This window comes from Doryrhamphus excisus, linkage group LG4 (assembly GCF_037039965.1).
Source record: "Doryrhamphus excisus strain RoL-2023G ecotype Guam linkage group LG4, RoL_Dexc_Guam_v1.1, whole genome shotgun sequence".
In the NCBI taxonomy this organism is placed as follows: domain Eukaryota; kingdom Metazoa; phylum Chordata; class Actinopteri; order Syngnathiformes; family Syngnathidae; genus Doryrhamphus; species Doryrhamphus excisus.
The window spans coordinates 21,576,843-21,604,290 of record NC_136360.1 but is presented as its reverse complement, the minus strand read 5'-3'; the positions used below and the strand labels follow the sequence as shown (position 1 = coordinate 21,604,290).

Below are 27,448 nucleotides of genomic sequence, written 5' to 3'. Positions count from 1 at the left end.
CTCTTTAGGTAAGCTAGCTGTCCTTCAAACCTGGACAAATATTTCCTTGAAGCTGTTCGATCTCCGCGCTAATACGGTGAAAAGTGGAAAAAGCATCATAGATGTAATAAATAATGTAATGAAAAAACACAAATAGTCTCTTTTACCAAAAATGACCAAAAATGACGAGTGTGCAGTGCCCCGCCTCTCCCCATTAGGACAAAGAGACTGAATAACTGACAGGAGGGTTGCGCTACAGAACCAACACGCCCAGGCGTTGAGATAGGAGCACAAAGTGAACCTCTTGTTATCCAGCCTCCTTGGTAGAGCTGATGTATTGATGAGTGTCACATGACCTCGCCTGCCCATCCCATCCACCCATCCACCCATCCAGTGTAGGATCTCTGAGGACATACCTTTTCATTCATGTCAGGCTAAGGTCACAGCGAGTGATTGAGGAGAGAAAGAGGGGTCCTTCCACTAAATTGGTAAAGAGGCTGCTCTGATGGCCCGCGGGTCCTTCACGGACCATAGACGCATCATACATCTCATTTCACTTCATTTCTCTTGGCTTCCTTTCCTTTCTATGACTGCTTGTTTGTTTCCATGAACACCCTCGCAGAAATCCTACATAGGAGACCCACGCTGGCCATCTGTCTACTGAGCTTTTACTTTGGTATCAAACATGTAAAACTCCCAATTGACGCCATTTTATAGATTGGCGACACTGAGCCGATACGCTACTTGGTAAAGTAGCCTGGAAATGTGCCTGATACTGCCTGGTAAAGGTGAAAACGGTGCATTCAATGACTGTCGAAAAAGTAGGACAAATCGCATTATTCATTCAAAAACTGTGGAAATAAAGTAGAATAGAGTATTATATTAAATAATATTTATTGTAATATAATGATGAATTTTTAAAAAAGAAATGAAATGACATTAGGTTTGCAATTTGGATGAAATGTTTTATGACTATTGCTCTATGTTTTAGGTATTTTCATTTGTACATTTCATGAAGGAAAGGTGCATTGAGGCAAATCTTTAATAATAATCCTTTCTGAATGTTCCTAAATAGGCTTTTTACTTAAAAAAACATTTAGTATTTAAAACCAGTATCATAAATAAACTAATCTTATTTGGAGCTGACACAAATAAACAAAAACATGTTAGTGTGAGAGGTCTCACTCGCTCACATTTTGTATTTGCTGAACGTTTGTGGGCGAGTTTAAGAGCTAATATGCTAATAATAAAGAAAAATAGTCATACAAAAATATGCTTGCTGACTGTATTGTTTGAAATAATGCCACAAAGTTCCTAAATTGATATCCTTTTACATAAAATTGAATTGTTGTTGTAGTTGCACATCAAATTGTTTACCATAAAGAAATTCCCCATACTTATTATAGATAAAAACTTATTTCCATCTGTGATTAAATGCAATGAATTGTGCGTTATCTATGGACAAATTGCGATTAACATTTACACGTATTATTTTTTGGTTTGCTGAGCGTCTCATCTGTTGACTTCCAGGAATGAATGAGTACCGCAGATTGAGCTGGAGACCGCTGACAGCTTTTTAAAGACTGTCTGGAAAAGCCCCCCCCCAGCCCCCAGGCAACGACAGACTGTCACAGATGGCCAAGGTGGAAGACGTCCACGTCAATGCAAAGCGGGTCAAAATGCGTTGGCGGATTACGGTATATTGGCACATACTTGCTCGGATGAGGTGGGACGGTACTTTCTCGGTACAGACACTAAAATATTGGGCTGATTGGGCTGAGGAAGATAATGATCTAGCATTGTGATCATGGCAACAGCATTTCTCAGCATTCAAGTAATTACAAGTAAGCACACGTATGCTGTCAAAACCAAGGTGCAGGCATCAGTCAAGCAATCAGTCATGAGTGCTGCAATGTGTCAGTGGGGAGCTGTGGTTCACTGATAGATGTAGCGCATACAGAAACAGAGCATGACCCCCCGTGGGAGACTGAGCCTTAAGGCAGTTTTCCAGCAAAGTTTTTTATTAACATCCAAAATTAGTGGTAAAATGCTGCCTTGGTTTGCGTTGGCCCGCCTGGTTAGCATGCATGTATGTACTAGTATGTATCTACATATTATAGCAAATTAAAGTGATGTTAAATGTTCAGTTGTCCATTTGTCATTTGTAAATATTAAAGCTATAATTATTGCCTATAAAATGTGCGTTGTGTTCAAATTTTGGGATGTCTGGATCAAATTAATTGGATTTACATCATTTTCTATGGGAAAACGTACCTTGGTTAGCGTTTGTTTTGGTTTGAGTCCAACCTTCTGGAACAAATTAATGACGCTAACCAAGACACTGCTGTACTTATCAGTAGTAACAATCAAGTTTGGTGCTGGTAGTGTCACGGTCTGGAGCTGCATGAATGCTGCCAGCACCTTGGTTAGAGTTTGTTTGCATTGTGTTCAAATTTTGGGGTGTCTGGAGCAAATTAATTGGATTTACGTCATTTTCTATGGGAAAACGTAAATGGTTAAAGTTTGTTTTGGTTTGAGTCCGAACTTCTGGAACAAATCAATGACGCTAACCAAGACACCGCTGTATTTATCAGTAGTAACACTCAAGTTTGGTGCTGGTAGTGTCACGGTCTGGAGCTGTATGAGTGCTGCCAGCACCTTGGTTAGAGTTTGTTTGCATTGTGTTCAAATTTTGGGGTGTCTGGAGCAAATTAATTGGATTTACGTCATTTTCTATGGGAAAACGTACCTTGGTTAAAGTTTTTTTTGGTTTGAGTCCAACCTTCTGGAACAAATTAATGACGCTAACCAAGACACCGCTGTACTTATCAGTAGTAACAATCAAGTTTGGTGCTGGCAGTGTCATGGTCTGGAGCTGCACGAATGCTGCCAGCACCTTGGTTAGAGTTTGTTTGCATTGTGTTCAAATTTTGGGGTGTCTGGAGCAAATTAATTGGATTTACGTCATTTTCTATGGGAAAACGTACCTTGGTTAGAGTTTGTTTTGGTTTGAGTCCAACCTTCTGGAACAAATTAATGACGCTAACCAAGACACCGCTGTACTTATCAGTAGTAACAATCAAGTTTGGTGCTGGTAGTGTCACGGTCTGGAGCTGCACGAATGCTGCCAGCACCTTGGTTAGATTTTTTTTGCATTGTGTTCAAATTTTGGGGTGTCTGGAGCAAATTAATTGGATTTACGTCATTTTCTATGGGAAAACGTACCTTGGTTAAAGTTTTTTTTGGTTTGAGTCCAACCTTCTGGAACAAATTAATGACGCTAACCAAGACACCGCTGTACTTATCAGTAGTAACAATCAAGTTTGGTGCTGGCAGTGTCATGGTCTGGAGCTGCACGAATGCTGCCAGCACCTTGGTTAGAGTTTGTTTGCATTGTGTTCAAATTTTGGGGTGTCTGGATCAAATTAATTGGATTTACATCATTTTCTATGGGAAAACGTACCTTGGTTAAAGTTTGTTTTGGTTTGAGTCCAACCTTCTGGAACAAATTAATGACGCTAACCAAGACACCGCTGTACTTATCAGTAGTAACAATCAAGTTTGGTGCTGGTAGTGTCACGGTCTGGAGCTGTATGACTGCTGCCAGCACCTTGGTTAAAGTTTGTTTGCGTTGTGTTCAAATTTTGGGGTGTCTGGAGCAAATTAATTGGATTTACGTCATTTTCTATGGGAAAACGTACCTTGGTTAGCGTTTGTTTTGGTTTGAGTCCGACCTTCTGGAACAAATCAATGACGCTAACCAAGACACCGCTGTATTTATCCGTAGTAACAATCAAGTTTGGTGCTGGTAGTGTCACGGTCTGGAGCTGTATGACTGCTGTCAGCACCTTGGTTAGAGTTTGTTTGCGTTGTGTTCAAATTTTGGGGTGTCTGGAGCAAATTAATTGGATTTACGTCATTTTCTATGGGAAAACGTACCTTGGTTAGAGTTTGTTTTGGTTTGAGTACGACCTTCTGGAACAAATTAATGATGCTAACCAAGACACCGCTGTATTTATCAGTAGTAACAATCAAGTTTGGTGCTGGTTGTGTCACGGTCTGGAGCTGCATGAGTGCTGACAGCACCTTGGTTAGAGTTTGTTTTGGTTTGAGTCCGACCTTCGGGAACAAATTAATGATGCTAACCAAGACACCGCTGTATTTATCAGTAGTAACAATCAAGTTTGGTGCTGGTAGTGTCATGGTCTGGAGCTGCATGAGTGCTGCCAGCATCTTGGTTAGAGTTTGTTTTGGTTTGAGTCCGACCTTCTGGAACAAATTAATGACGCTAACCAAGACACCGCTGTATTTATCAGTACTAAGAATCAAGTTTGGTGCTGTAGTGTCACGGTCTGGATCTGCACGAGTGCTGCCAGCATCTTGGTTAGAGTTTGTTTTGGTTTGAGTCCGACCTTCTGGAACTAATTAATGACGCTAACCAAGACACCGCTGTATTTATCAGTAGTAACAATCAAGTTTGGTGCTGGTAGTGGTAGTGCTGGGAGCTGCATGAGTGCTGCCAGCACTGGAGAACTGTGGTTCATTTGAGGGGAAATGTGAATTCTGACATGTGGAAAACCGAGCCACATGGCCCACACTGTCCCTTGAGATAATAGAATACAACGGTTCCTGAAACGTAAGCGGTGTACTGACTTTTTGCTAGACGCTATTAAAACTATTGTTTATGAAGTAGTAGTAGTGGTAATGACATAGTATACTGTATACTGGTATGCTGTCAAAACCAGGATCAGATGTCATACTGGCGGTAGTGTATTGGTCTGGTGCTGCTGGAGTGCAGCCATCATTGGGGAGCTGCGGTTCATTGCGGCGAAACATGAAGTGAGCCTTGGGAAGTGCAGTCATTTCCGTGAAATACTACTCTCTCTAAGCAGTGACAACAATGAAGTACAAGCACAGATATGCTGCCAAAGCCAATATCACACGTGCGTCCGTCCCTCCCGCCCACCCACCCACGCTACGCCGCCTCCAACACCAAGACATCATTTGCACCGTTGAGCAGAAGCAGCAGCTTCCTCTCCGCCGCCAATTAAACCCTGCTGATAATCACAGCTGCAAACCCTCCACGTGTGAGACTTGTGTACGGCCGGTGTGAAGGCGTTGATGAGGCGAGGGAAGAGCACTGTGACCCCCACCGCAAGAGCAAGCATCCCCACCCACACCAACACCTTTGCACCCCTGCAGCATGACATCTGAGCATCAGCGGCAGCACTCGTGTGTTAGGAGCCCATGCCTGTTCGTCTCCTTAAAGCCCCTCCCCTTTTGACCCAACCTTGGAGGTGTGGCAGACCTTCTCTTTCACACTTCTCCTTTCTTCCCCTCCAGGGAACATCACGTTTACACAATTAATTCATTCATTCTTTTTCTACCACTTATCCTAACGAGGGTCACAGGGTTGCTGGAGCCTATCCCAGCTGTCTTCGGGCGATAGACAAACAACCATTCACACTCACCGTTTACACAATTCAACATAACCAAAAAGGCAGAGGAAGAAAAGGTGCTGATTGAATCCAACCCCCCCTATCCCAGCAATTACTGATCATTTGCTCACTTCCTGCGTTTAAATGTCACCTGGGGCAATAATAAAGAATGTGCAGCAAATGGAAAGATGTAAAAATGATGATGTCTGTGTAGTTAATACACCCTTGGAGGTAAGAAGGACAGGAAGAAATGAGAATTGGTGAGGATGAACCTCATGAAATATGATGAATGACTACTACCAGGAGAACCAGAGGATAGAGGGGGAGGTGCCACCTGATCTGGCCCAGCAAGGTGCACTGTATTGGGGCACACGCTCCGAGCAGCCGGTGTGCGGCTATGGAGCTGTCTGGCAAATCTTTGGTTCTTTTCAAACGCCGGTACACAACAAGCGGCGGGCGTCACAGTGATGCTACCGTTTCAGGCGGCTGAGGAGGAAGTGCCACGTTTGTATAAAATAAATAATGCATACTATTGTGTGGAGCAACGACTAACTTAATCATGAAATTTCAATGAATTAAATAGTGTTTTATATTGGAAAGAATAATGGATCACCTATTATCATCAGATGTAATTCTGCCGTTGTGTAATTGTTAGGTCGGGGATTCCGCGGATTAAGGGCGGAAAAAAACAGACAAAAACAAACCTTGGTTAGAGTTTGTTTGCGTTGTGTTCAAATTTTGACGTGTCTGGAGCAAATTAATTGGATTTACGTCATTTTCTATGGGAAAACGTACCTTGGTTAAAGTTTGTTTTGGTTTGAGTCCGACCTTCCGGAACAAATTAATGACGCTAACCAAGACACCGCTGTATTTATCAGTAGTAACAATCAAGTTTGGTGCTGGTAGTGTCACGGTCTGGAGCTGCATGAGTGCTGCCAGCACCTTGGTTAGAGTTTGTTTGCGTTGTGTTCAAATTTTGGGGTGTCTGGAGCAAATTAATTGGATTTATGTCATTTTCTATGGGAAAACGTACCTTGGTTAGAGTTTGTTTTGGTTTGAGTCCAACCTTCTGGAACAAATTAATGACGCTAACCAAGACACCGCTGTACTTATCAGTAGTAACAATCAAGTTTGGTGCTGGTAGTGTCACGGTCTGGAGCTGCATGAGTGCTGCCAGCACCTTAGTTAGAGTTTGTTTTGGTTTGAGTCCGACCTTCTGGAACAAATTAATGACGCTAACCAAGACACCGCTGTATTTATCAGTAGTAACAATCAAGTTTGGTGCTGGTAGTGTCACGGTCTGGAGCTGCATGAGTGCTGCCAGCACCTTGGTTAGAGTTTGTTTTGGTGTGAGTCCGACCTTCTGGAACAAATTAATGACGCTAACCAAGACACCGCTGTATTTATCAGTAGTAACAATCAAGTTTGGTGCTGGTAGTGTCACGGTCTGGAGCTGCATGAGTGCTGCCAGCACCTTGGTTAGAGTTTGTTTTGGTTTGAGTCCGACCTTCTGGAACAAATTAATGACGCTAACCAAGACACCGCTGTATTTATCAGTAGTAACAATCAAGTTTGGTGCTGGTAGTGTCACGGTCTGGAGCTGCATGAGTGCTGCCAGCACCTTGGTTAGAGTTTGTTTTGGTTTGAGTCCGACCTTCTGGAACAAATTAATGACGCTAACCAAGACACCGCTGTATTTATCAGTAGTAACAATCAAGTTTGGTGCTGGTAGTGTCACGGTCTGGAGCTGCATGAGTGCTGCCAGCACCTTGGTTAGAGTTTGTTTTGGTTTGAGTCCGACCTTCTGGAACAAATTAATGACGCTAACCAAGACACCGCTGTATTTATCAGTAGTAACAATCAAGTTTGGTGCTGGTAGTGTCACGGTCTGGAGCTGCATGAGTGCTGCCAGCACCTTGGTTAGAGTTTGTTTTGGTTTGAGTCCGACCTTCTGGAACAAATTAATGACGCTAACCAAGACACCGCTGTATTTATCAGTAGTAACACACACAAAGCAAAGGAAAATGTAAATCTCACCACGGAAGTAACTGGAAGACAAGTTAAAGGAACATTTTTAGGGCACGACAGTACTCCCTCCTTAATGCCGTTTAATTAGGAGAATTTCCATTTTGAATTTAGAATTTTAGAAAAAAAAAAAACAGCCGTTTTGTTTAGACTTGCGTGCTTTGGTCTGTCGCCGCGGAAGGCAACACGCCAGCTCGGCACTAAAAGACGCTAAATGGCAATGACAGGAGGTCAAACCGCTGCAGCAGCGCCAGCATTCTCCTTCGCGGGCCGCATGACCGCATGCTGTGTGAAGATGACACACACACACAGATGGAACAGCCTGTCAAATCATAAACAATAATCATTAACACTTATTTCATATATTCTATTGCTGTTGTACATCTGCTTTTAACAACATGTTAGATTTCTTGTTCTCTCTTCCTAATGTGATCTAAGCATGAAGAATGTACAAATAGCAGCGTGTGCTCTAACCGTGACTCCTATTAGCACTGGATTGGTCATGCACATGTAGACATGTAATTAACTGAGAGCGGGGGTGTGAACGAGAGGTGGAATGGGGGGAGGAGAGTGCCGACGAGGCAGGATTGATTTATTATCCCATCACCTTGACCTTGCTGACTTGTAGATGCGGCTCAATTAAGCCGGCTTGGCCTCTCGTGGCGAACACTGATCTACTCCTCTACACCTGCAAATGCAAAGTCTTAGACGACCACAATTTCATTCCCCGCTGGTTCAAGCTGTGCGTAATACGTCAAAAACCACTAAGGTCAGCTAAATGTTAACCGTCAAACTCCCACAGGCAATGGCAACATCATAGCGCACACTGAATGTCCTGTCGCCATCAGCTCTGGTGTTTGTAGCGTTCCCGGTTCAAGGAAAGCTTGGTTTAAGAAAGTCTTTCATTAACAAAGTAGGCACAGAAAGGCAAAGCGTCAAAATAACAAAGCAAAGGAAAATGTAAATCTCACCACGGAAGTAACTGGAAGACAAGTTAAAGGAACATTTTTAGGGCACGACAGTACTCCCTCCTTAATGCCGTTTAATTAGGTGAATTTCCATTTTGGATTTGAATTTTAGAGTTATGAAATAAGGTTGAAAACATTAACAGGTTTTACGCTAACCAAGACACCGCTGTATTTATCAGTAGTAACAATCAAGTTTGGTGCTGGTAGTGTCACGGTCCGGAGCTGTATGAGTGCTGCCAGCACCTTGGTTAGAGTTTGTTTGCGTTGTGTTCAAATTTTGACGTGTCTGGAGCAAATTAATTGGATTTACGTCATTTTCTATGGGAAAACGTACCTTGGTTAAAGTTTGTTTTGGTTTGAGTCCGACCTTCTGGAACAAATTAATGACGCTAACCAAGACACCGCTGTATTTATCAGTAGTAACAATCAAGTTTGGTGCTGGTAGTGTCACGGTCTGGAGCTGCATGAGTGCTGCCAGCACCTTAGTTAGAGTTTGTTTTGGTTTGAGTCCGACCTCTGGAACAAATTAATGACGCTAAACAAGACACCGCTGTATTTATCAGTAGTAACAATCAAGTTTGGTGCTGGTAGTGTCACGGTCCGGAGCTGTATGAGTGCTGCCAGCACCTTGGTTAGAGTTTGTTTGTGTTGTGTTCAAATTTTGACGCGTCTGGAGCAAATTAATTGGATTTACGTCATTTTCTATGGGAAAACGTACCTTGGTTAAAGTTTGTTTTGGTTTGAGTCCGACCTTCTGGAACAAATTAATGACGCTAACCAAGACACCGCTGTATTTATCAGTAGTAACAATCAAGTTTGGTGCTGGTAGTGTCACGGTCTGGAGCTGCATGAGTGCTGCCAGCACCTTAGTTAGAGTTTGTTTTGGTTTGAGTCCGACCTTCTGGAACAAATTAATGACGCTAACCAAGACACCGCTGTATTTATCAGTAGTAACACACACAAAGCAAAGGAAAATGTAAATCTCACCACGGAAGTAACTGGAAGACAAGTTAAAGGAACATTTTTAGGGCACGACAGTACTCCCTCCTTAATGCCGTTTAATTAGGTGAATTTCCATTTTGGATTTTGAATTTTAGAGTTATGAAATAAGGTTGAAAACATTAACAGGTTTTCTAAGTATGGTTACTTATGGTTACATCTATCCGGGGGTACACCCTGGACCGGTGGCCAGCCAATCACAAGAACTCTTATTGAGTCTTTGTAGCCGAATGGAGAGCTAGCTATCCACTCTTTCATCTGTGAAAATTGTCAAAACTGTCATGATTGTCCCGCCGCTCCCTTGGCGGGAACTCTCATGGTGGAATCTCGGCAAGATGACACCAGGACAATGAGATAAGAATTTCACTTTCAACACAAAAGTGAGGTGAGCCTCCCACCCACACACACACCATCCCTAATTCTTTGGAATAGTCCTGGGAAAAAGCTTTCCACGGGAATATCTGGCACTGTATGCTTGATTAGATATTGATTTGTTGTGTTCTCTCAGCATGATGGATGATGAGCTTCACAACTAATGATGGCCATTGCCCTTGATGGGTAAATCAAGACGATAACCCCTTTTCACGCCGCCTGGAAAGGCTGTCATTTACATGCATTGTTGCCGTAGCAAAACCATCACACATGATATTCCCATCGGTTGCTTCACTGTGAGGAAACACATCCCGTTGTGGCAATATCTGGCTTCCATGGGTTCTGTGTCAGTTTGCCTGCAACCCATCTAGGCAGGAAACCAGTCAGACCCCCTGCTGGTTACGTCAAGGTGTAACAACTACACATACTAACTATGTTTATTTATTTATGGTGTGAAAGCGCACACAAATGTGGAAATATCCCCCTGGGTGCGGTATTTATTTGCTTTCCAACCCATTCAGGCAAGAAAGTAGCTGCTGGGCCCAAATCACTGGGACCACCGATTGGTTAAAGTGAAATGCAATATGCCTCCATTGCTTCTTGGCCTAGTGACTACACATACAAATGCTGTTTCTCTGTGTCCCCGTTTGCTGGGTTCTTTGTCCATTTGCTTTGCAACCCATTTAAGCAGGAAACTAGCTAGTCCTGAATTACTTGGCGCTCCCTGCTGGTTACTTCAAGGCGTAACAATTGCACATACAAACTGAAAGCAAACACAGCTTTGGCAATATCCCGCTTTGCTGGGCTCCATATCAAGTTGCTCTGCAACCCATTTAGGCAAGGAACTAGCGAGGACTAATTCACTTTCAGCCCCCTGCTGGTTATACCACGGCATAACAACCTCACATACAGCATACGACTGTGTTTGTCATTGCATGAAAAAAACAGCTTTTGGCAAAGTACCACTTTCCTGGGTACTGTGTCAATTTGCTTTGCAACCCATTTAGGCAAGAAAGTAGCTGCTGGACCCAAAATGACAGTGAAAATCATTATGCATGCATGACTTCAAGGTACACGCAAACCGTTTCTCTTTGCGTGAAAATGCACACATTTGTACGAATATCACAATTGCTGGGGTATTCTGTGACTATTTGCTCTGCAACCCATTTAAGCAGGAAACTTGCTGGGCTTGAATAACTTGGATCCCCATGCTGGTTACTTCAGGGCATAACAATAACACATACATGTGTGCACAATATCATGCTACCCGAAGTCAATTTGCTCTGCAACCCGTTTAGGCAGGAAACTAGTTGGGTCTGAATCACTTGAGTGAAATGCCTTATGCATCCATTACATCAAGGTGTAGCGACGGTATGTGAAAGCGTACACACGTATTGCACTTTGCTGAGATATTCTGCACACATAAAAACTGTGTTTGTCATTCTGCGAAAGCACACACAGTGTAGGAACATTCCATTTTGCTGGGTTCCGTGTCGATATACCCTGCAGCCCATTTAGGCAGGAACCTCGCTAATCACTTGGAGCCCCCTTCTGGTTACTTCAAGGTGTAATGACCAGACATACACACAATCATTGTGTGAAAGCACACACACCTTTGGCAATGTCGCAATTTGCTGGCCTGTATTGATTTGCCTTGCAACCCATTTAGGCAGGAAACTCTCAGGGTGTGATTGCCTTGAAGCCTGTTGATTAGTGCAAGGCAAAAGGACTAAACACGTTTTTCTGGCGAAGTGAAAGCGTATGCAGGTGTGGCGATATCCCGTGACCGCGGGGTTCTGTGTGGATTTGCAACCCATTTAGGCAGGAATCACTTGGAGGTGAATTACTTGGACCCACCTCCCCCTTTCTGTGTGCAATGAAATGGAATAGCAAGTACACATAAATTGTGTTTTTCCGTGTTTTCCACCGTGTGAGGGTCAGAAGGCTCAGGTTTAATGAACCAATCCTACCTGCAAACGCTTTGGAGATGTGGTCCTTCTTCCATTCCCAGGGTTGGTCATACTCGTCTGCCGGTCTTTCGTCGTCTTGCGGCAGCCTGCTGCTCTCCTTGCCCTCCTCCTGGGTTTCCCCGAACGTAAAGCCCAGCCGCTGGCCTCGTGCATCTTCGTAAGGGGTGTCGTACAGCTGCAGCCCGCCCCGTGCCCGTCCTCCCACGCCTGCCCCTGGGCCACGCTGCAGCTCTGTCAAAGCAGACGCAAAGCACCCTCAGATCATAAAATTACATGCTCATGTAAAAAAAAAAAAAAATGCAATACTTTGGCACCGAGAACGCCTGTTGAGTGCGGACTAGAATTAAAGAAGCAGGACAAATGATATTTGAGCAGCTTGCGGAGGGTTCAGAATCTCATATCGGGGGCTTAACAAGGCTTTGGGCTCCAATGCCAAGCAGCATAAAAAGGCGCCCCCCCCAACCTTCCACTCATCCCCACGACTACCCCCCCCTGCAGCAATCTAACACCGCTCTCAACACCATCCCCATGAAAATGTTCATCACTTTCTCAGCAGGGACCCGCTGAGGAATATTTCTTGGAGTCAAAGATGGCCGTGGGACAAAAGGATTATTGACGCAAGCAAGGGAAGTTAATCAGATTCCTGCACCTCATCACCAGCCGCCTCAACGCTTATCTGATGACCTCAAAAATGCGCCCGTTTAAACAGGTGGCACCAAAGGGAAAATGAAGGAGTCGGCATCTTTTGTGTCCACAGCCTGCAGCTTTGCAAAGAAAAGCGCTTTCACGCGACAGCAGGATGAAATAGAAGTCGTCAATGGCGAAATGCCGAAAAGGCAGTGGGCAACTTTAACCTTCACACCATAAGACACCACCATCGGGCTGCCCGGCAGTCACCATGGCGACCAAAGGGAGGCCCTGGGGAAAGGCCATGAGGCTGTGAAGGGAAAGGAAAATGGAGGGAGCACCGAGGAGCAAGGCAATAACAGGCGGGTGAGAGCAGGAGGAGGAGACGATGGTGGGATGGGGTGGGGGTGGTGGGAGGGGGGGGTGAGTGTTGTACGCACGCTATCTGTCAGCGTTTGATGTTAAGTCATGGTGACAGAAGCACGGCAGCGCAGGATGCCGCTCTACCTGCGCTCGCTGGGGGACCCGAGGTGTCGGCGGGCCTGCCGGGAGATGGCGAAGATGAAGGCGGAGCCATAAAAACACGCTTGTAGGGAATAAAATGAGATATCCATGGGAAACATGATGGAGGGGAACACAAGCACGCAGTGGGGAGGGAGAGAAAACAGTGATCTTCCAAGGAAGGTGAGAGGATGGGGGGGGCATAAAGATGCTTGCAGGATGATACCAGGGACTGGAGGGCAGATTTTCACTCTCAGAAACTAAAGTGAAGAGAAAATTGTGATGCTTTGAAAGCCTCATCGAACGCTCCAAGGCAGACACATGTGCAAAAGTATTGAGACACGAGAAAAAATATGGACTTTAGAATCAGTGTGGACATTTTATGGCAAGGTAAAAATTGTGTCTCGGTAAAATCAATTAATATTAGGAGTGCATAACACAGCCAGGCCAATACAAAGAAATTATGACATCATACCGATACATTTCATAAAAATAGCTCCAAGCATGTAGGCCACACAGACGGGAGATAAAAAGACCTGGGTTGGATTCCCATCGGCCATCTCTGTGTGGAGTTTGCATGTTCTCCGTGTGTACGCGGCTTTTCTCCGGGTACTCCGAGTACACAATAAAACCTTATCAGCCACATGAAACATGTTTTAAAAGAGACCTCCGTAGCGGCACACCGGCTGCTTGAAGCGTGTGTCCCAATACAGTGCACCTTGCTGGGCCACAGCAGGTGGCTCCTCCCCCCTATACTCTGGTTCTCCACGTCATATTTCATTAGGACTAAATCAATCCAATCCGTCTTACCTCCAGGTGTGCACTAACTCGGTAATGAGATACCGTGTATTTCTAATTAAGACGAACTATAATTTCAAAATGTCAATGAAGTAGACTCCTCAATTACTACTCATGGTATGACATGGGAGTACACTGTTGTCTTTGTTAGAAAAACGAGCTAGCCTTTGAGACATTATAAATGGACCAAATGTAAGCACCTTAGAAATACTAAAACTGTGAACAAACACAGCAGTTATAGTATAAATTAATTCACAAATGAGTCGTGATGCTTTATATGTACATCTAAGTGTATCTGGTCTCATGGGTTCTTCCTGTACAAAAGCTGTGAAAAAGACCGATAAAGCCCACTTCTAAGGCCATAAAAGGAATGAGACAATGCTTGTCTAAACTCCCCAGTGTCTCCATCCAGCTGCTACAAGAAAAAAAAAAACGCTTTGAGATCTGCGATTGCAACCCATCTGCAATTACAGGGCACAGGAATGGAGCGTGCATTTGTTAAATCTCGACATTAACATCTCATTGGACCGCCAATGAGGCAGCGTTAGCGGCATCACAGAAGGGGCAGGACAATCATTTGCTAAAAGAGCGATTACACAGACAGCCAGACTCCCCTCGGGGCTGAGGAGAGCCCTCGAGATGAAGGCAGATATCAGGGAAGGAGGAGGAGGGATGATGGTAGCGTTGGAGAGGACTTTTACGCTAAATGGCTGAGGCAGGAAGAGGCAGACAGAGATGTTACAGGAGGAGGAACAAATGGAAAACGGGAGATGCGAGTGAGATGATGCGGGAGGGAGGCTTGGCGGAGGAAGACCCCAGGGGCAACAACTCAGACAAAAAGAAATTAGAGGTACTCCTCGGTCTACGTACTACTTGCATTCCTGAAATGTTGAGTTTTTGTGTACAGTACATCCTTCCAAATAACGACAAGGCAGCCCCGAAGTGTCCCTACATCATGTTATGTCTGGATTTACATTTAGACTAAAAATTTGTTAAAATTCTACCATGCTAACAGTTAGCATGCTACCACCTAGCAAACTACCACAACGTGCTGAAAGTGCCAAGGCAGTTCTATAGTGTCCCTGCAACAGGACATTTTTGTATTTGCATTTAGAAATTAGTAAATAAGCTAAAAGGCTAAAAATTAGCATGCAAACATAAAAAGTTCCAAGGCAGTTCTATAGTGTTCCTATACCATGCTATGTTTGTATTTGCATTTAGAAATGAGTAAATGAGCTAAAATGCAAACATGCTAACAATCAGCACGCTAGCACCAAACGTTCCCAAACGTATACTGTCACTAGACCATGCCATGTGTGTATGCGCATTTCGAAATGACTAAATTACATAGAAGGCTAACATACTAACAATTAGCATGCTAACACCAAGTTTTAAGGCTTTCCTATAGTGTTCCTACACCATGCCGTGTGTATTTGCATTTAAAAATTAGTAAATTAGGTCAAATGCAAGCAGGCTAACAAATAGCATGCTAACACCAAAAGTTCGAAGGCTATCCTACATTGTCCCTACACCATGCCATGTTTGTATTTGCATTTAGAAATGAGTAAATGAGCTAAAATGCAAACATGCTAACAATCAGCACGCTAGCAGCAAACGTTCCAAGGCAGTTCTATACTGTCACTAGACCATGCCATGTGTGTATGCGCATTTCGAAATGACTAAATTACATAGAAGGCTAACATACTAACAATTAGCATGCTAACACCAAGTTTTAAGGCTTTCCTATAGTGTTCCTACACCATGCCGTGTGTATTTGCATTTAAAAATTAGTAAATTAGGTCAAATGCAAGCATGCTAACAAATAGCGTGCTAACACCAAAAGTTCGAAGGCTATCCAATATTGTCCCTACACCATGCCATGTTTGTATTTGCATTTAGAAATGAGTAAATGAGCTAAAATGCAAACATGCTAACAATCAGCACGCTAGCAGCAAACGTTCCAAGGCAGTTCTATACTGTCACTAGACCATGCCATGTGTGTATGCGCATTTCGAAATGACTAAATTACATAGAAGGCTAACATACTAACAATTAGCATGCTAACACCAAGTTTTAAGGCTTTCCTATAGTGTTCCTACACCATGCCGTGTGTATTTGCATTTAAAAATTAGTAAATTAGGTCAAATGCAAGCAGGCTAACAAATAGCATGCTAACACCAAAAGTTCGAAGGCTATCCTACATTGTCCCTACACCATGCCATGTTTGTATTTGCATTTAGAAATGAGTAAATTAGCTAAAATGCAAATATACTCACGATTAGCACGCTAGCACAAAATGTTTCAAGGCAGTTCTGCAGTGTCACTACACCATGCCATGTGTGTATATGCATTTAGAAATGACTCAAATAAATTAGATACAAAGCTAACATGCTATTAGAAATGACTAAATTAGATACAAGGCTCAAATGCTAAGAATTAGCATGCTAACACCATACGTTCCAAGGCTGTCCTATAGTGTCCCTACGCCATGCCGGGTGTATTTGTGTATTTAGAAATTAGTAAGTTAGGTAAAATGTTAGCATGCTAGCACCAAATGTTCCAAGGCTGTCCTATAGTGTTCCTACATAATGCCATGTGTGTATTTGCATTTAGAAATAAGTTAATTACCTAAAATGCTAGCATGCTAACACCAAAAGTTCCAAGGCTGTCCTATAGTGTCCCTACGCCATGCCGTGTGTATTTGTGTATTTAGAAATTAGTAAATTAGGTAAAAAATGCTAGCATGCTAACAAATGGCATGCTTACACCAAAAGTTCAAAGGCTGTCCTATCATGTTCATACATCATTGCATTGCGTTTAGAAATTAGTAAATTAGCTAAAATGTGAACATGCAAACAATTAGCATGCTAGCACCAAAAGTTCCAAGGCTGTCCTATAGTGTCCCTACGCCATGCTGTGTGTACTATTTGTGTATTTAGAAATTAGTAAATTAGGTAAAAAATGCTAGCATGCTAACAAATGGCATGCTTCCAACAAAAGTTCAAAGGCTGTCCTATTATGTTTGTACATCATTGCATTGCATTTAGAAATTAGTAAATTAGCTAAAATGTTGTACATGCAAACAATTAGCATGCTAGCACCAAATGTTCAAGGCTGTCCTACAGTGTTCCTACATAATGCCATGTGTGTATTTGCATTTAGAAATTAGTCAATTACCAAAAATGCTAGCATGCTAACACCAAAAGTTCCAAGGCTGTCCTATAGTGTTCCTACACCATGCCATGTGTGTATTTGCATTTAGAAACGGGTAAATTAGCAAAAACGTTAACATGTTAGCAATTAGCATGCTAACACCAAAAGTTCCAAGACTGTCCTATAGTGTTCCTACACCATGCCATGTGTGTATTTGCATTTAGAAACGGCTAAATTAGCAAAAACGTTAACATGTTAGCAATTAGCATGCTAACACCAAAAGTTCCAAGACTGTCCTATAGTGTTCCTACACCATGCCATGTGTGTATTTGCATTTAGAAACGGGTAAATTAGCAAAAACGTTAACATGTTAGCAATTAGCATGCTAACACCAAAAGTTCCAAGACTGTCCTATAGTGTTCCTACACCATGCCATGTGTGTATTTGCATTTAGAAACGGGTAAATTAGCAAAAATGTTAACATGTTAGCAATTAGCATGCTAACACCAAAAGTTCCAAGACTGTCCTATAGTGTTCCTACACCATGCCATGTGTGTATTTGCATTTAGAAATGAGTCAATTACCAAAAATGCTAGCATGCTAACACCAAAAGTTCCAAGGCCGTCCTATAGTGTTCCTACACCATGCCGTGTGTGTATTTGCATTTAGAAATGGGTAAATTAGCAAAAACGTTAACATGTTAGCAATTAGCATGCTAACACCAAAAGTTCCAAGACTGTCCTATAGTGTTCCTACACCATGCCATGTGTGTATTTGCATTTAGAAACGGGTAAATTAGCAAAAACGTTAACATGTTAGCAATTAGCATGCTAACACCAAAAGTTCCAAGACTGTCCTATAGTGTTCCTACACCATGCCATGTGTGTATTTGCATTTAGAAACGGGTAAATTAGCAAAAACGTTAACATGTTAGCAATTAGCATGCTAACACCAAAAGTTCCAAGACTGTCCTATAGTGTTCCTACACCATGCCATGTGTGTATTTGCATTTAGAAATGAGTCAATTACCAAAAATGCTAGCATGCTAACACCAAAAGTTCCAAGGCTGTCCTATAGTGTTCCTACACCATGCCGTGTGTGTATTTGCATTTAGAAACGGGTAAATTAGCAAAAACGTTAACATGTTAGCAATTAGCATGCTAACACCAAAAGTTCCAAGACTGTCCTATAGTGTTCCTACACCATGCCATGTGTGTATTTGCATTTAGAAACGGGTAAATTAGCAAAAACGTTAACATGTTAGCAATTAGCATGCTAACACCAAAAGTTCCAAGACCGTCCTATAGCGGCATGCCATGTCAATCATTGTCACCGACCGATTAATGTGCGTTTGTTATTTTTTTGACAAATAATAGGATGAAATTACAGGATAAAACTCGAAACCCTTCCCATTGTGTAACATGAAAAGCATAATAAGTACTTCATTGTTTCACTAACCCGTTATGACTCTTTGGGCCTCATAAGGTTCCATGTAGCCATTGTTCTCAGAGGGAACCGGTCTCACATCCGGCTCTGGTCGATGGTCCAACCGGGCATCAAAAGGGTCTGAATAATCGGTGTCCCCTGCCAGGGGAGCGGACGGCACCGTCTAATAAAAAAGGACAGAAGACATTTCAGCATAGAAGACCACCGGGTATCAGTAGTGAAGACGAGAAGCTGAAGAAAAAGGCATTGTTGCTGATGAATGCTGGCAGAGTGCAGACAAAGCAGCACATCCCCACTCGGATGCTTGCTGCGCTAATATTGTCACACTTGTTTGCAAACAACAACAAAACATTGCTGTTGCAGATGTTATATTTAGCGATAATAAAAATGTCTTCCTGTCTTAGACATAATCGACATAAAAAGACATAAGAGCGTCCTCTGTATTTGGATGCCCAAATGGAACTAATGTATTCATTTGGAGTCGTAATTCAGGAGGGAAACGGTGGCTTCACTGGCTCAGTAATGGCTACAAAGCTAACCATATGGTCATCCACATCCACATCCACACACAGGCTTTGGCACAATGCTGGACTATGTGCCTGGACTATGTATCTTTGTCTCAGCTATGACGCAACCACTGCACCTAAAGTCAGAATCTTGTCACATTTTAATCTCGCAAAATCTTGTGGCGCCCCGACTATTTTTTTATTGACAGGAGGTTTAAACCCAAGGGATCGTCACCGCCTCTAATTTGACAGACTGGTCCTGCCCATCCATCCTTATCTCATCCTTCCACGGTAGATGTTCCAAAATGTATGCAAACGTATTTGCGCCACACATTGGCTGGCGTAGCGGGATCAATAAAGCTGTCACGGTGACGGTAAATGAGACAAGAGAGTGTTGGGAAAGTGCTTCCACCCTTTCCCTCCATCCGCTCTCCATTTGTCACCTCCCGCTGAGAGAGACATGCTGAGGTTCTTACAGGTTCTTGCTGATCATCTAAAGAGATGGCGCTCAGCAGGATCTTAGTTCGCCCCAGGTCCTGTGAGTCCACTTTGATGAGTCTGTGTTTGGGAGATTTCACGTCTGGGCTGGAGGACTTCATGGGCGAGCCGTACACCGGGGTAGCAGGTTCCGACGTCCCGGATTCGGCCCTGGATCGGTTTTCTGCGTCCTCATACGGATCCTCAAAGTCAAGTTCCCTCTGGAGGCGGTAGGCTTTCAGGATCTCGCTTTCTGTGTAGTCCGGCGTGGGAGGTTGCGGGGGCACCTTCCTGCTGCCAAAACTCAGGTAGTCTTTGAGCCACTTTGCCATCGCGCCTCTGCTTCCGTGCGGTAGAAGAGACTGGAAGGGCAAGACAAGGACAGGTAGGTTATTTCAGGAGTGTGGCACGGTGAGCGCTCCCCTCAGAGAATATCAACTGGGGCCTCACCTATTTCCTGAAAATGTGATTTTCTGGAGCGTATTTTGTGGCAGTTTCTGCCTACCCCCTCATTGGACGGACACTTTGAAACATGACACTCAGTTGGGGCCTTACCTTTCTTGAAAAACTGATTATCTGGAGAATATCGTTGGTGGTTTCTGCTGACCAGTTCCCTGGCTAGACACTAAAACCCCCTGGATTATGACACTCAGTTGTGGCTTCATCTATTTCCTGAAAATGTGATTTTCTGGAGCGTATTTTGTGGCAGTTTCTGCCTAACCCCTCATTGGACGGACACTTTGATTGGACACTGGACGGACACTGATTTTCTGGAGAATATTGTTGGTGGTTTCTGCTGACCAGTTCACTGGCTAGACACTAAAACCCCCTGGTTTATGACACTCAGTTGGGGATTCATCTATTTCCTGAAAATATGATTTTCTGGAGCATATTTAGTGGCGTTTTCTGCCGTGCCCACTCACAGGACGGACACTAAAACCTGGGTTATGACACTCAGTTGGGGCCTCACACATTTCCTAAAAACAGATTTTTTGGGAGATTATTTTGTGGCGGTTTCTTCCTACTTACTCATTAGACCAGTGGTCCCCAAACTAAGGCCCAGGGGCCGGACACGGCCCACTGCCACATTTTTCCCGGCCCCTTGAACAATAAAGCACGTACATTTTTCTGTTATAGAACTGGAAATGGTAACCTATTGTGAGCAATGTTACTACAAACACACTTTGCCGCAGTCATAGAACATAAACAAACAAACAAACTACCCTGCCCCTGGCCCCGCTTCAGAGGAGGGAAAAGTCATGTGGCCCTCACTGGAAAAAGTTTGGGCACCCCTGCATTAGACGAACACTTTGAAACCCCCTAGGTTATAAAACCCTGGAACCGGGATTAGAAGTACAAGGCATTGTTATTATTATTATTCATTTCAGAACAATCAATTAACCAAAGCCACCTCCGGCTGGAGGCGGGACAACTGGGCACCCCTGCTGCTGATTGGCTGCCTCTAGGAGTACGCTCAGTTGTTTCCCTGCCATCCATTCAGCAGTTTGTTTCCACGTCCTGGGTACGTTGGTGCTATCCAGTTTTCGTGAAGAAAGAAACAGGTTGCTGGAGTCGTGCATCCTATGTCAATTCCAAAATCCCATGAAATTAATTTTTCATTGTTGGATTGTTGACTGTGAGGAATAATGTGTGATGTGTTTAGTGTCATAAAGGAATGAATGGATCACACAATCAATGAAAATGAAGTGGACAATCAATATATTGACATGTCAGTTTTCCTCTTCCCGCCTCCAGCCAGGCAGCACCTTGGCACGTTTGTTCCGTGGAACAACGGCATGAACGGAGTAAGCCCTTTTTTCTGGGTGGGTGGAGGCGGGGACGCAAGCATACACACAAAATGTGGAAAAGTGTTGCAATATTGCAATATATCGTTATCCATTTTGTTCATTCATCATGTGGAAATCTCGTGTATCGTCTCGTCTGGTGACAAAGCCCAACTTAGGAGCAATTGTCCTCCAAGTGACTGTTTGTCCTTGGACTAGAAACACGGCACAGGCATGCGTGAGGGGTAGTACTTGGTAGAAGGGGGTCATTTCAAAATACACCCTAAGACTCTGTGTAGTTCGTGTGATTATTTAGAAATATGATATACTGTAGACCAGGGGTCTCAAACTCAATTTACTTGGGGGCCACTGGAGCTAGGGTCTGGGCGAGACTGGGCCGCATCAGGTTTTCCAAAAAAAAAAAAACATATTTATTAAAAACAGAAAAATGAATAAACTTAAATATAACTAAAGCTCTGATAAAAGATTTTTCTACACAAAATAAGATGAAAAATAAATCAACAAATCAAAGAATAAAGAAAATCAATCACAGTAATAAATAAATATAATAATAATAATAAAAAGTTAAGAAACCACATATAGTTGGTGGATAGACAAATGATTTTTTTCAGATTAAAATTACCAAAGCATTATTAGAGCCCTGTAGACATGACAAAACACAACTATAGTCACATTTATACTCTTTTTATTTACAACATATTGCGCAACTGCAGGGTCTTGAGACACATGCTAACTCGCAAACTAGAGAGCTAGCGACCTAAACGGTAGCCTTCAAGTTATTTCCTTTCAACTTAAATAGCCAAAAACTTACCACTTCCACACGGATAGGGAGGATAACTATTAACAGTTATTTAACCTTTAACATGAACATGAATCAAACGTAATAATTTTTTCTGGGTACATGATACCATACAGCATCCATATCAAACTTGCGCGGGTCGCACTAGCATTGAGACCGTGGTGACTGGTATGTGTACGAGTCCAGTAGTGGTAGTGATGGCCGTGGTTACCTTTGCAGCTGGTAGTAGCAATGATAAAGACTGCAAGACTGTACTTATTGTTGCTTGTTGCTGTTGGTATAATGCTTTTTATCATTGTGGTTGGAGTTGTTAATTATTATTATTATTAATTATTATTATTATTATTATTATTATTGTTGTTGTGATTGTTTTTGTTTGTTTTTTGGTGGAGTATTGTGTGTTGATTGTGTTTTTACTCGAGATATCTGTATGGTTTTTTTTTCCCCAATCATGAAAACCAGTGTATAAACAATGCTGTATACAACACATACTATACGTCAGGGGTCTCAAACACGCGGCCCGCGGGCCAAATGTGGCCCGCAGGACACTACTTTGAGGCCCCCGCCTTGATATGAAAGTTTAATGTTAGTGCGGCCCGCACAAGTTTGATATGGATGTTGTATGGTATCATGTACCCAGAAAAAATTATTACATTTGATTAATGTTCATGTTAAAGGTTAAATAACTGTTAATAGTTATCCTCCCTATGTGTGTGGAAGTGGTAAGTTTTTGGCTATTTAAGTTGAAAGGAAATAACTTGAAGGCTACCGTTTAGGTCGCTAGCTCTCTAGTTTGCGAGTTAGCATGTGTCTCAAGACCCTGCAGTTGCGCAATATGTTGTAAATAAAAAGAGTATAAATGTGACTATAGTCGTGTTTTGTCATGTCTACAGGGCTCTAATAATGCTTTGTTCATTTTAATATGAAAAAAATCATTTGTCTACCCACCAACTATATGTGGTTTCGCAAGTTTTTATTATTATTATTATATTTATTTATTTATTACTGATTGATTGATTTTCTTTATTCTTGATTTGTTTATTTATTTTTCATCTTATTTTGTGTATAAAAATAAAAAGTAAGATATTTGAGAACAGTGGAATGTTTTATCAGAGCTTTTCTTGTAGAAAATTGGAAGTTTTTAATTTTTTTTTTGTTTTTAATAAATGCGTTGATTTTTGTTTTTTTTTTGTAAAACCTGATGCGGCCCAGTCTCACCCAGACCCGAGCTCCAGTGGCCCCCCAAGTAAATCGAGTTTGAGACCCCTGCTATATGTGTTACACATATCGGTATCGGCTGATATTGGTATCGGACATGGTTGGACGATATCGGCAAATGAAATGAAACGGACACTTGAGGTAAAGCAGCAGCCTTCCTTTTGTTTTGCTATGTGAACTTTGCCCCAAGGCTGCACTTTGACAAAATGAGCATGGCGAATCCAGACAACAAATCATAGCAATCCCGGCTGCATGACGTGCCATCTGTACTAAACTTGTCCAAAGCCAACAGGTTTCAGCTCGTTGAGGATAAAAGCCGTGAAAAAGATGCAAATAAGCAAGGAAGCGCACATCGACTCACCAGCAGCGTCGGCGGCGCCAGCCTCCTCAGCCTCTCGCACACTTTGCAGGCTTTATTCCGCCTCCCCTCATGTCGGCCCCTGAACAAATAAATGTCTTCCACCAGCTTCCGAGCCTTTTATCCTGCCGGGGGGTTCTTCTTTTCAAGCGGCAACGAGGGTGTGGGAGAAATCCAGCGGGGATCCTCAGAGAGGAGAAGGAGGAGGTGAAGGTAAAGGTCCGAGTGAGGAGTAGGAGTGCGTGGAGCAGCTGGCGGAAGGAGAGAAAGTCACACCGCGTTGGAAGGGGAGGGGCTTCACTCCAGGAGGAATGTCCTATTATCTTCCACAAAGCACTGGAGCGTTCATTCACTCAATTATCAAATATCACTCAGAGAAGGGAGTGTAGGAGGTATTGAATATAATCATAATAATATTTGGCTGTGTGGCTGTTTGGAGCATCAGCACCATCAAATGAGACGAAATTGATTTATTTTCTCCTTAGAAATTAATACTAATATTTTGACTTTATTCTCGTAAAATTAAAGCATTTTTTTCTCATTTCTGCATGTTTTTAAAAATCTACAGCCATTTCAACGGGGGGCTGCAAGAGTGCGTTTAGGAGGGGACGGGGACCTTTCAGAGGTTTTCATAAGGTTTTGGTGCTAAGCCCTGGTCCAGGGTGCAGCCAGCTGTAACTCACCAGTCAGTTTAGGATGGATAATCATTATAGAAAACAAAAGTCATAGCAATGGGACTGGTGGCCAGCCAATCACAGGGCACATATAGACAAACAACCATTCACACTCACATTCATACCTATGGACAATTTGGAGTGGCTAATTAACCTAGCATGTTTTTGGAATGTGGGAGGAAACCGGAGTATGCATGGAGAACATGCAAACCCCACACAGAGATGCCCAAGCTAGGTGTGACCTACATGCTAACCACTCCTATTACCCAATATAGTAGACAAAATAAGACATATAAGACATAGAAAGCCTGTTAACCCCCTTCTCAATATGCTTTTTAACATAAGAGTCCTCTAGATGGGAAATAACACCCCTACAATTACCTTTCCACTTTGATTAGCCGACATAGTAGATATAACCATAGAAAATAAGACATACAAAATGTCTTAAAATGTTTACTACCTTCTATATACCATTTTGACATGATTAGAGCTCTTTAGACATGAAATAACACCCCTATAGTTACCTTTATACTCCTATTACCCCAAATAAGATATAGAAAATGTGTTTACCCATTCTAAATACAATTTTTGACATCATTAGAGCCCTCGAGACATGAAATAACACCCCTATAGTTACCTTTATACTCCTATTACCCCAAATAAGATATAGAAAATGTGTTTACCCATTCTAAATACAATTTTTGACATCATTAGAGCCCTCGAGACATGAAATAACACCCCTATAGTCACTTATACACTTCTATTACCCAATATAGTAAATATAAATAGTAGATATAATCTGAAAAAATAAGACAAAGACGACATAAAAAACAGAAAAACTGTTTAGCAAAAATGTATCATACGTTTTTATGATCATACACACCCTATCCCAACGTATTCATACAGAGCTGAGCGGAGCAGAGTATCGGGTACTGAAGGTTCCACATTATAGGGCAATTTTAAATGTGAAAATTGTAAATAGTTCATGCTGTTAATTTGTAAACAAATAGTTATTTGGAGAGTTAGAGATTTCGATATTTGATATTTATTTGTGTCAGAGTGAAAGTTATGCTTTTCACAAAAAGCTGCTTTTCTTGGTCGGGAACTGATATTTTCCTGAAACGTACCCATGTTCTAATAATGATTACTAAAGAACGGGAAAAGGTAGAAACAAACTTTTTTTCCTGGTTAAAGATGGGAGTCAAATCTTTCTTTTGGTAGGTTCCATATTTATATATAATATTCTGTGTGCCTTGAAAGATCTGTCCGAATCATCTACTCTTTGGCAAGGCACAGATTGCAAGGCAAACATTCACACTTACATTCATACCTTATCAATATGTAATTAAGTCATCTCCAACTAACTGATGCATGCATGCAAATATGATACAGACCTGATCACCTTTCTGACCTATAAATGTAGTTAGAATGTTGTATTCTGGTGTTAAACCACGCCAAAGGTTCACAAAAAGAGGTTTGCACATTTGGAAGTGAACCCTGAAAGAAGTTTGGGATGGCTCTGAACGCTCGCTTTCAGGGGGCGTTGCAAAATTGTTCCTTTGTGACATCACAGAGGAGCGGAGTTCATAGTTAGGAAGCACTTTGGGCCCTTGAGATGTTTTCTACCCAACACAGTGGAGGGGGTCCATCATTGGAACACCGGAGTTTCACGTGGTGCGGGGTCGTCAAACGGTGGTGACATGCGGATGTTGCTATCATGATCGAGGGACCTGGTTGTTATGGTAACAGGTGGGTTCTTCAACAGGACAACGCTGCAGTTCCCGATGCTGGCTTGACTTCTCCAGGGAGAAGAACATCCCTCCTTTGGACCATGCCGCATCTTCCCCTGATTGACATCCCATAGAGAACATTTGGGGATGGATGGCAAGGGAGGTTTCTAAAAATGATTCCAGACAGTTGATGCCCTTAGTGAACCATCTTCACCACTTGGACCAATGTTCCCAATAGCCTCCTGGAAACACTCCCATCAATCATGGCTAAAGAACAAAAACGCTGGAGCTACTCTGAGATCTACTCAGTTTTTTCTCCTTTTTGGAGCCATGGTCAGCCTATGATGTTCTAAAGCTCCATTGTAGATAATTTTCTGTATCATCAACGCTGACGCTAACAAAACTGGGAATGGGTGGCCTCCTCTCCTCTCTCCTCTCCCAGCTTCACCAGGACACACAGGATGGCGTGCTACAGCCATTAAGGCCCCTGAAATGTTCCCTTTCTCTACCACTCTCATGAGCTCGCTTTCTCCCACAGGCGGGAAAGAGGGTGAGGTCATTCTACTGGAATCCCCCCCCCCCCCCGTTCCCCTACACACATACCTCCACCATGCAAGATAGCCATCAACATCACGACATCTCCCATCTTCCTCCTCTTGCTCTCCGTGTGTGTTGAAGCTTTCCCTGCCGGGAGCCAAACCATTTGGATAGAAATGTGATGCCGCTGGGGGGGGGGGGCAGGCTGGGCTACGGTGGCACCTCCGGTATTCTTCACATCTCTGCTAGTGGAAATGAATTATCAACAAAAACATGGCATTAATAAAGACAATCGGTTGTCTAGTTCATGTCGCTCTGAGACTAAGATTTCCATCAGATCTCCATTTCTGTATGTTTGACCCCCGTTAAACCTCTCCCAAGCAAGAGGTGGAAAATAATGATGCAAGAGAACACATGGAGAAAGCTAAATTGCAGAATGGAAGCTCATGATCTCATACAGTGAGAAGCAATCAGAACAGCAGGTATAACAATGAGGCTTTCATACAATGTAAACAGTCTGCAGCAAGGCGCCAACATTTTAATTGCATCACACAGAGTCAACAAGGCACCCCGGAATATTTCAGAATGAATAAAGCTCCTTCATAATGAAGGCATAAATTTGTTTGGGATGTTTTGTTGTTTTCTTTCTCCCTCCCTGCCTCTCCTACCCCCCAACATTTATTTGTATTTGTCTGGATTTGTCTCACTTGCATTTACTGCCCTCCTCTGGTAGGTATTGTGTATTGCATGTATACTCTCAGTGTAAAGTCAACCGAGGCGACGCCACTACATTTTTTCATTACAAAGACTACAGACTTAGTCTCAATAAACACTTTTTTTTAAACGTGAAACGAATTATATTCTCTGTACCTTCAAAGAGCTAAAACGCACCTTTTCCCCATCGGTGTTTACTTCCGGGTTTAGCTCTTTCAGTGTTGCCATTGGTTGTCATTACCTGAAATACAAAAACCAGGAATTGACTTGGCTATACTATTTTGACAGAGTAAATTGGGGAGAAAAGCGGAGAAATGGGAATGTGAAGTCTCCTCATTTAGTCCCAATGTTTAA

The 27,448-nt window shown here is 42.7% G+C and overlaps 1 protein-coding gene across 1 annotated transcript in view; it reads right to left on the bottom strand.

The window, feature by feature from the left end:
- shdb (Src homology 2 domain containing transforming protein D, b) overlaps nucleotides 1–23,803 on the bottom strand; it is a 32,459-nt gene extending 8,656 nt beyond the window's left edge. The window contains exons 1-4 of the mRNA XM_078790362.1: nucleotides 23,443–23,803; nucleotides 19,259–19,621; nucleotides 18,289–18,439; nucleotides 11,752–11,982 (exon numbers count right to left, since the gene is read on the bottom strand). Coding sequence (XP_078646488.1) covers nucleotides 11,752–11,982; nucleotides 18,289–18,439; nucleotides 19,259–19,591 — 715 coding nt within the window. The 5' untranslated portion in view covers nucleotides 19,592–19,621; nucleotides 23,443–23,803. The remainder of the gene's footprint in view (nucleotides 1–11,751; nucleotides 11,983–18,288; nucleotides 18,440–19,258; nucleotides 19,622–23,442) is intronic.
- Nucleotides 23,804–27,448: the final 3,645 nt, after the last annotated feature.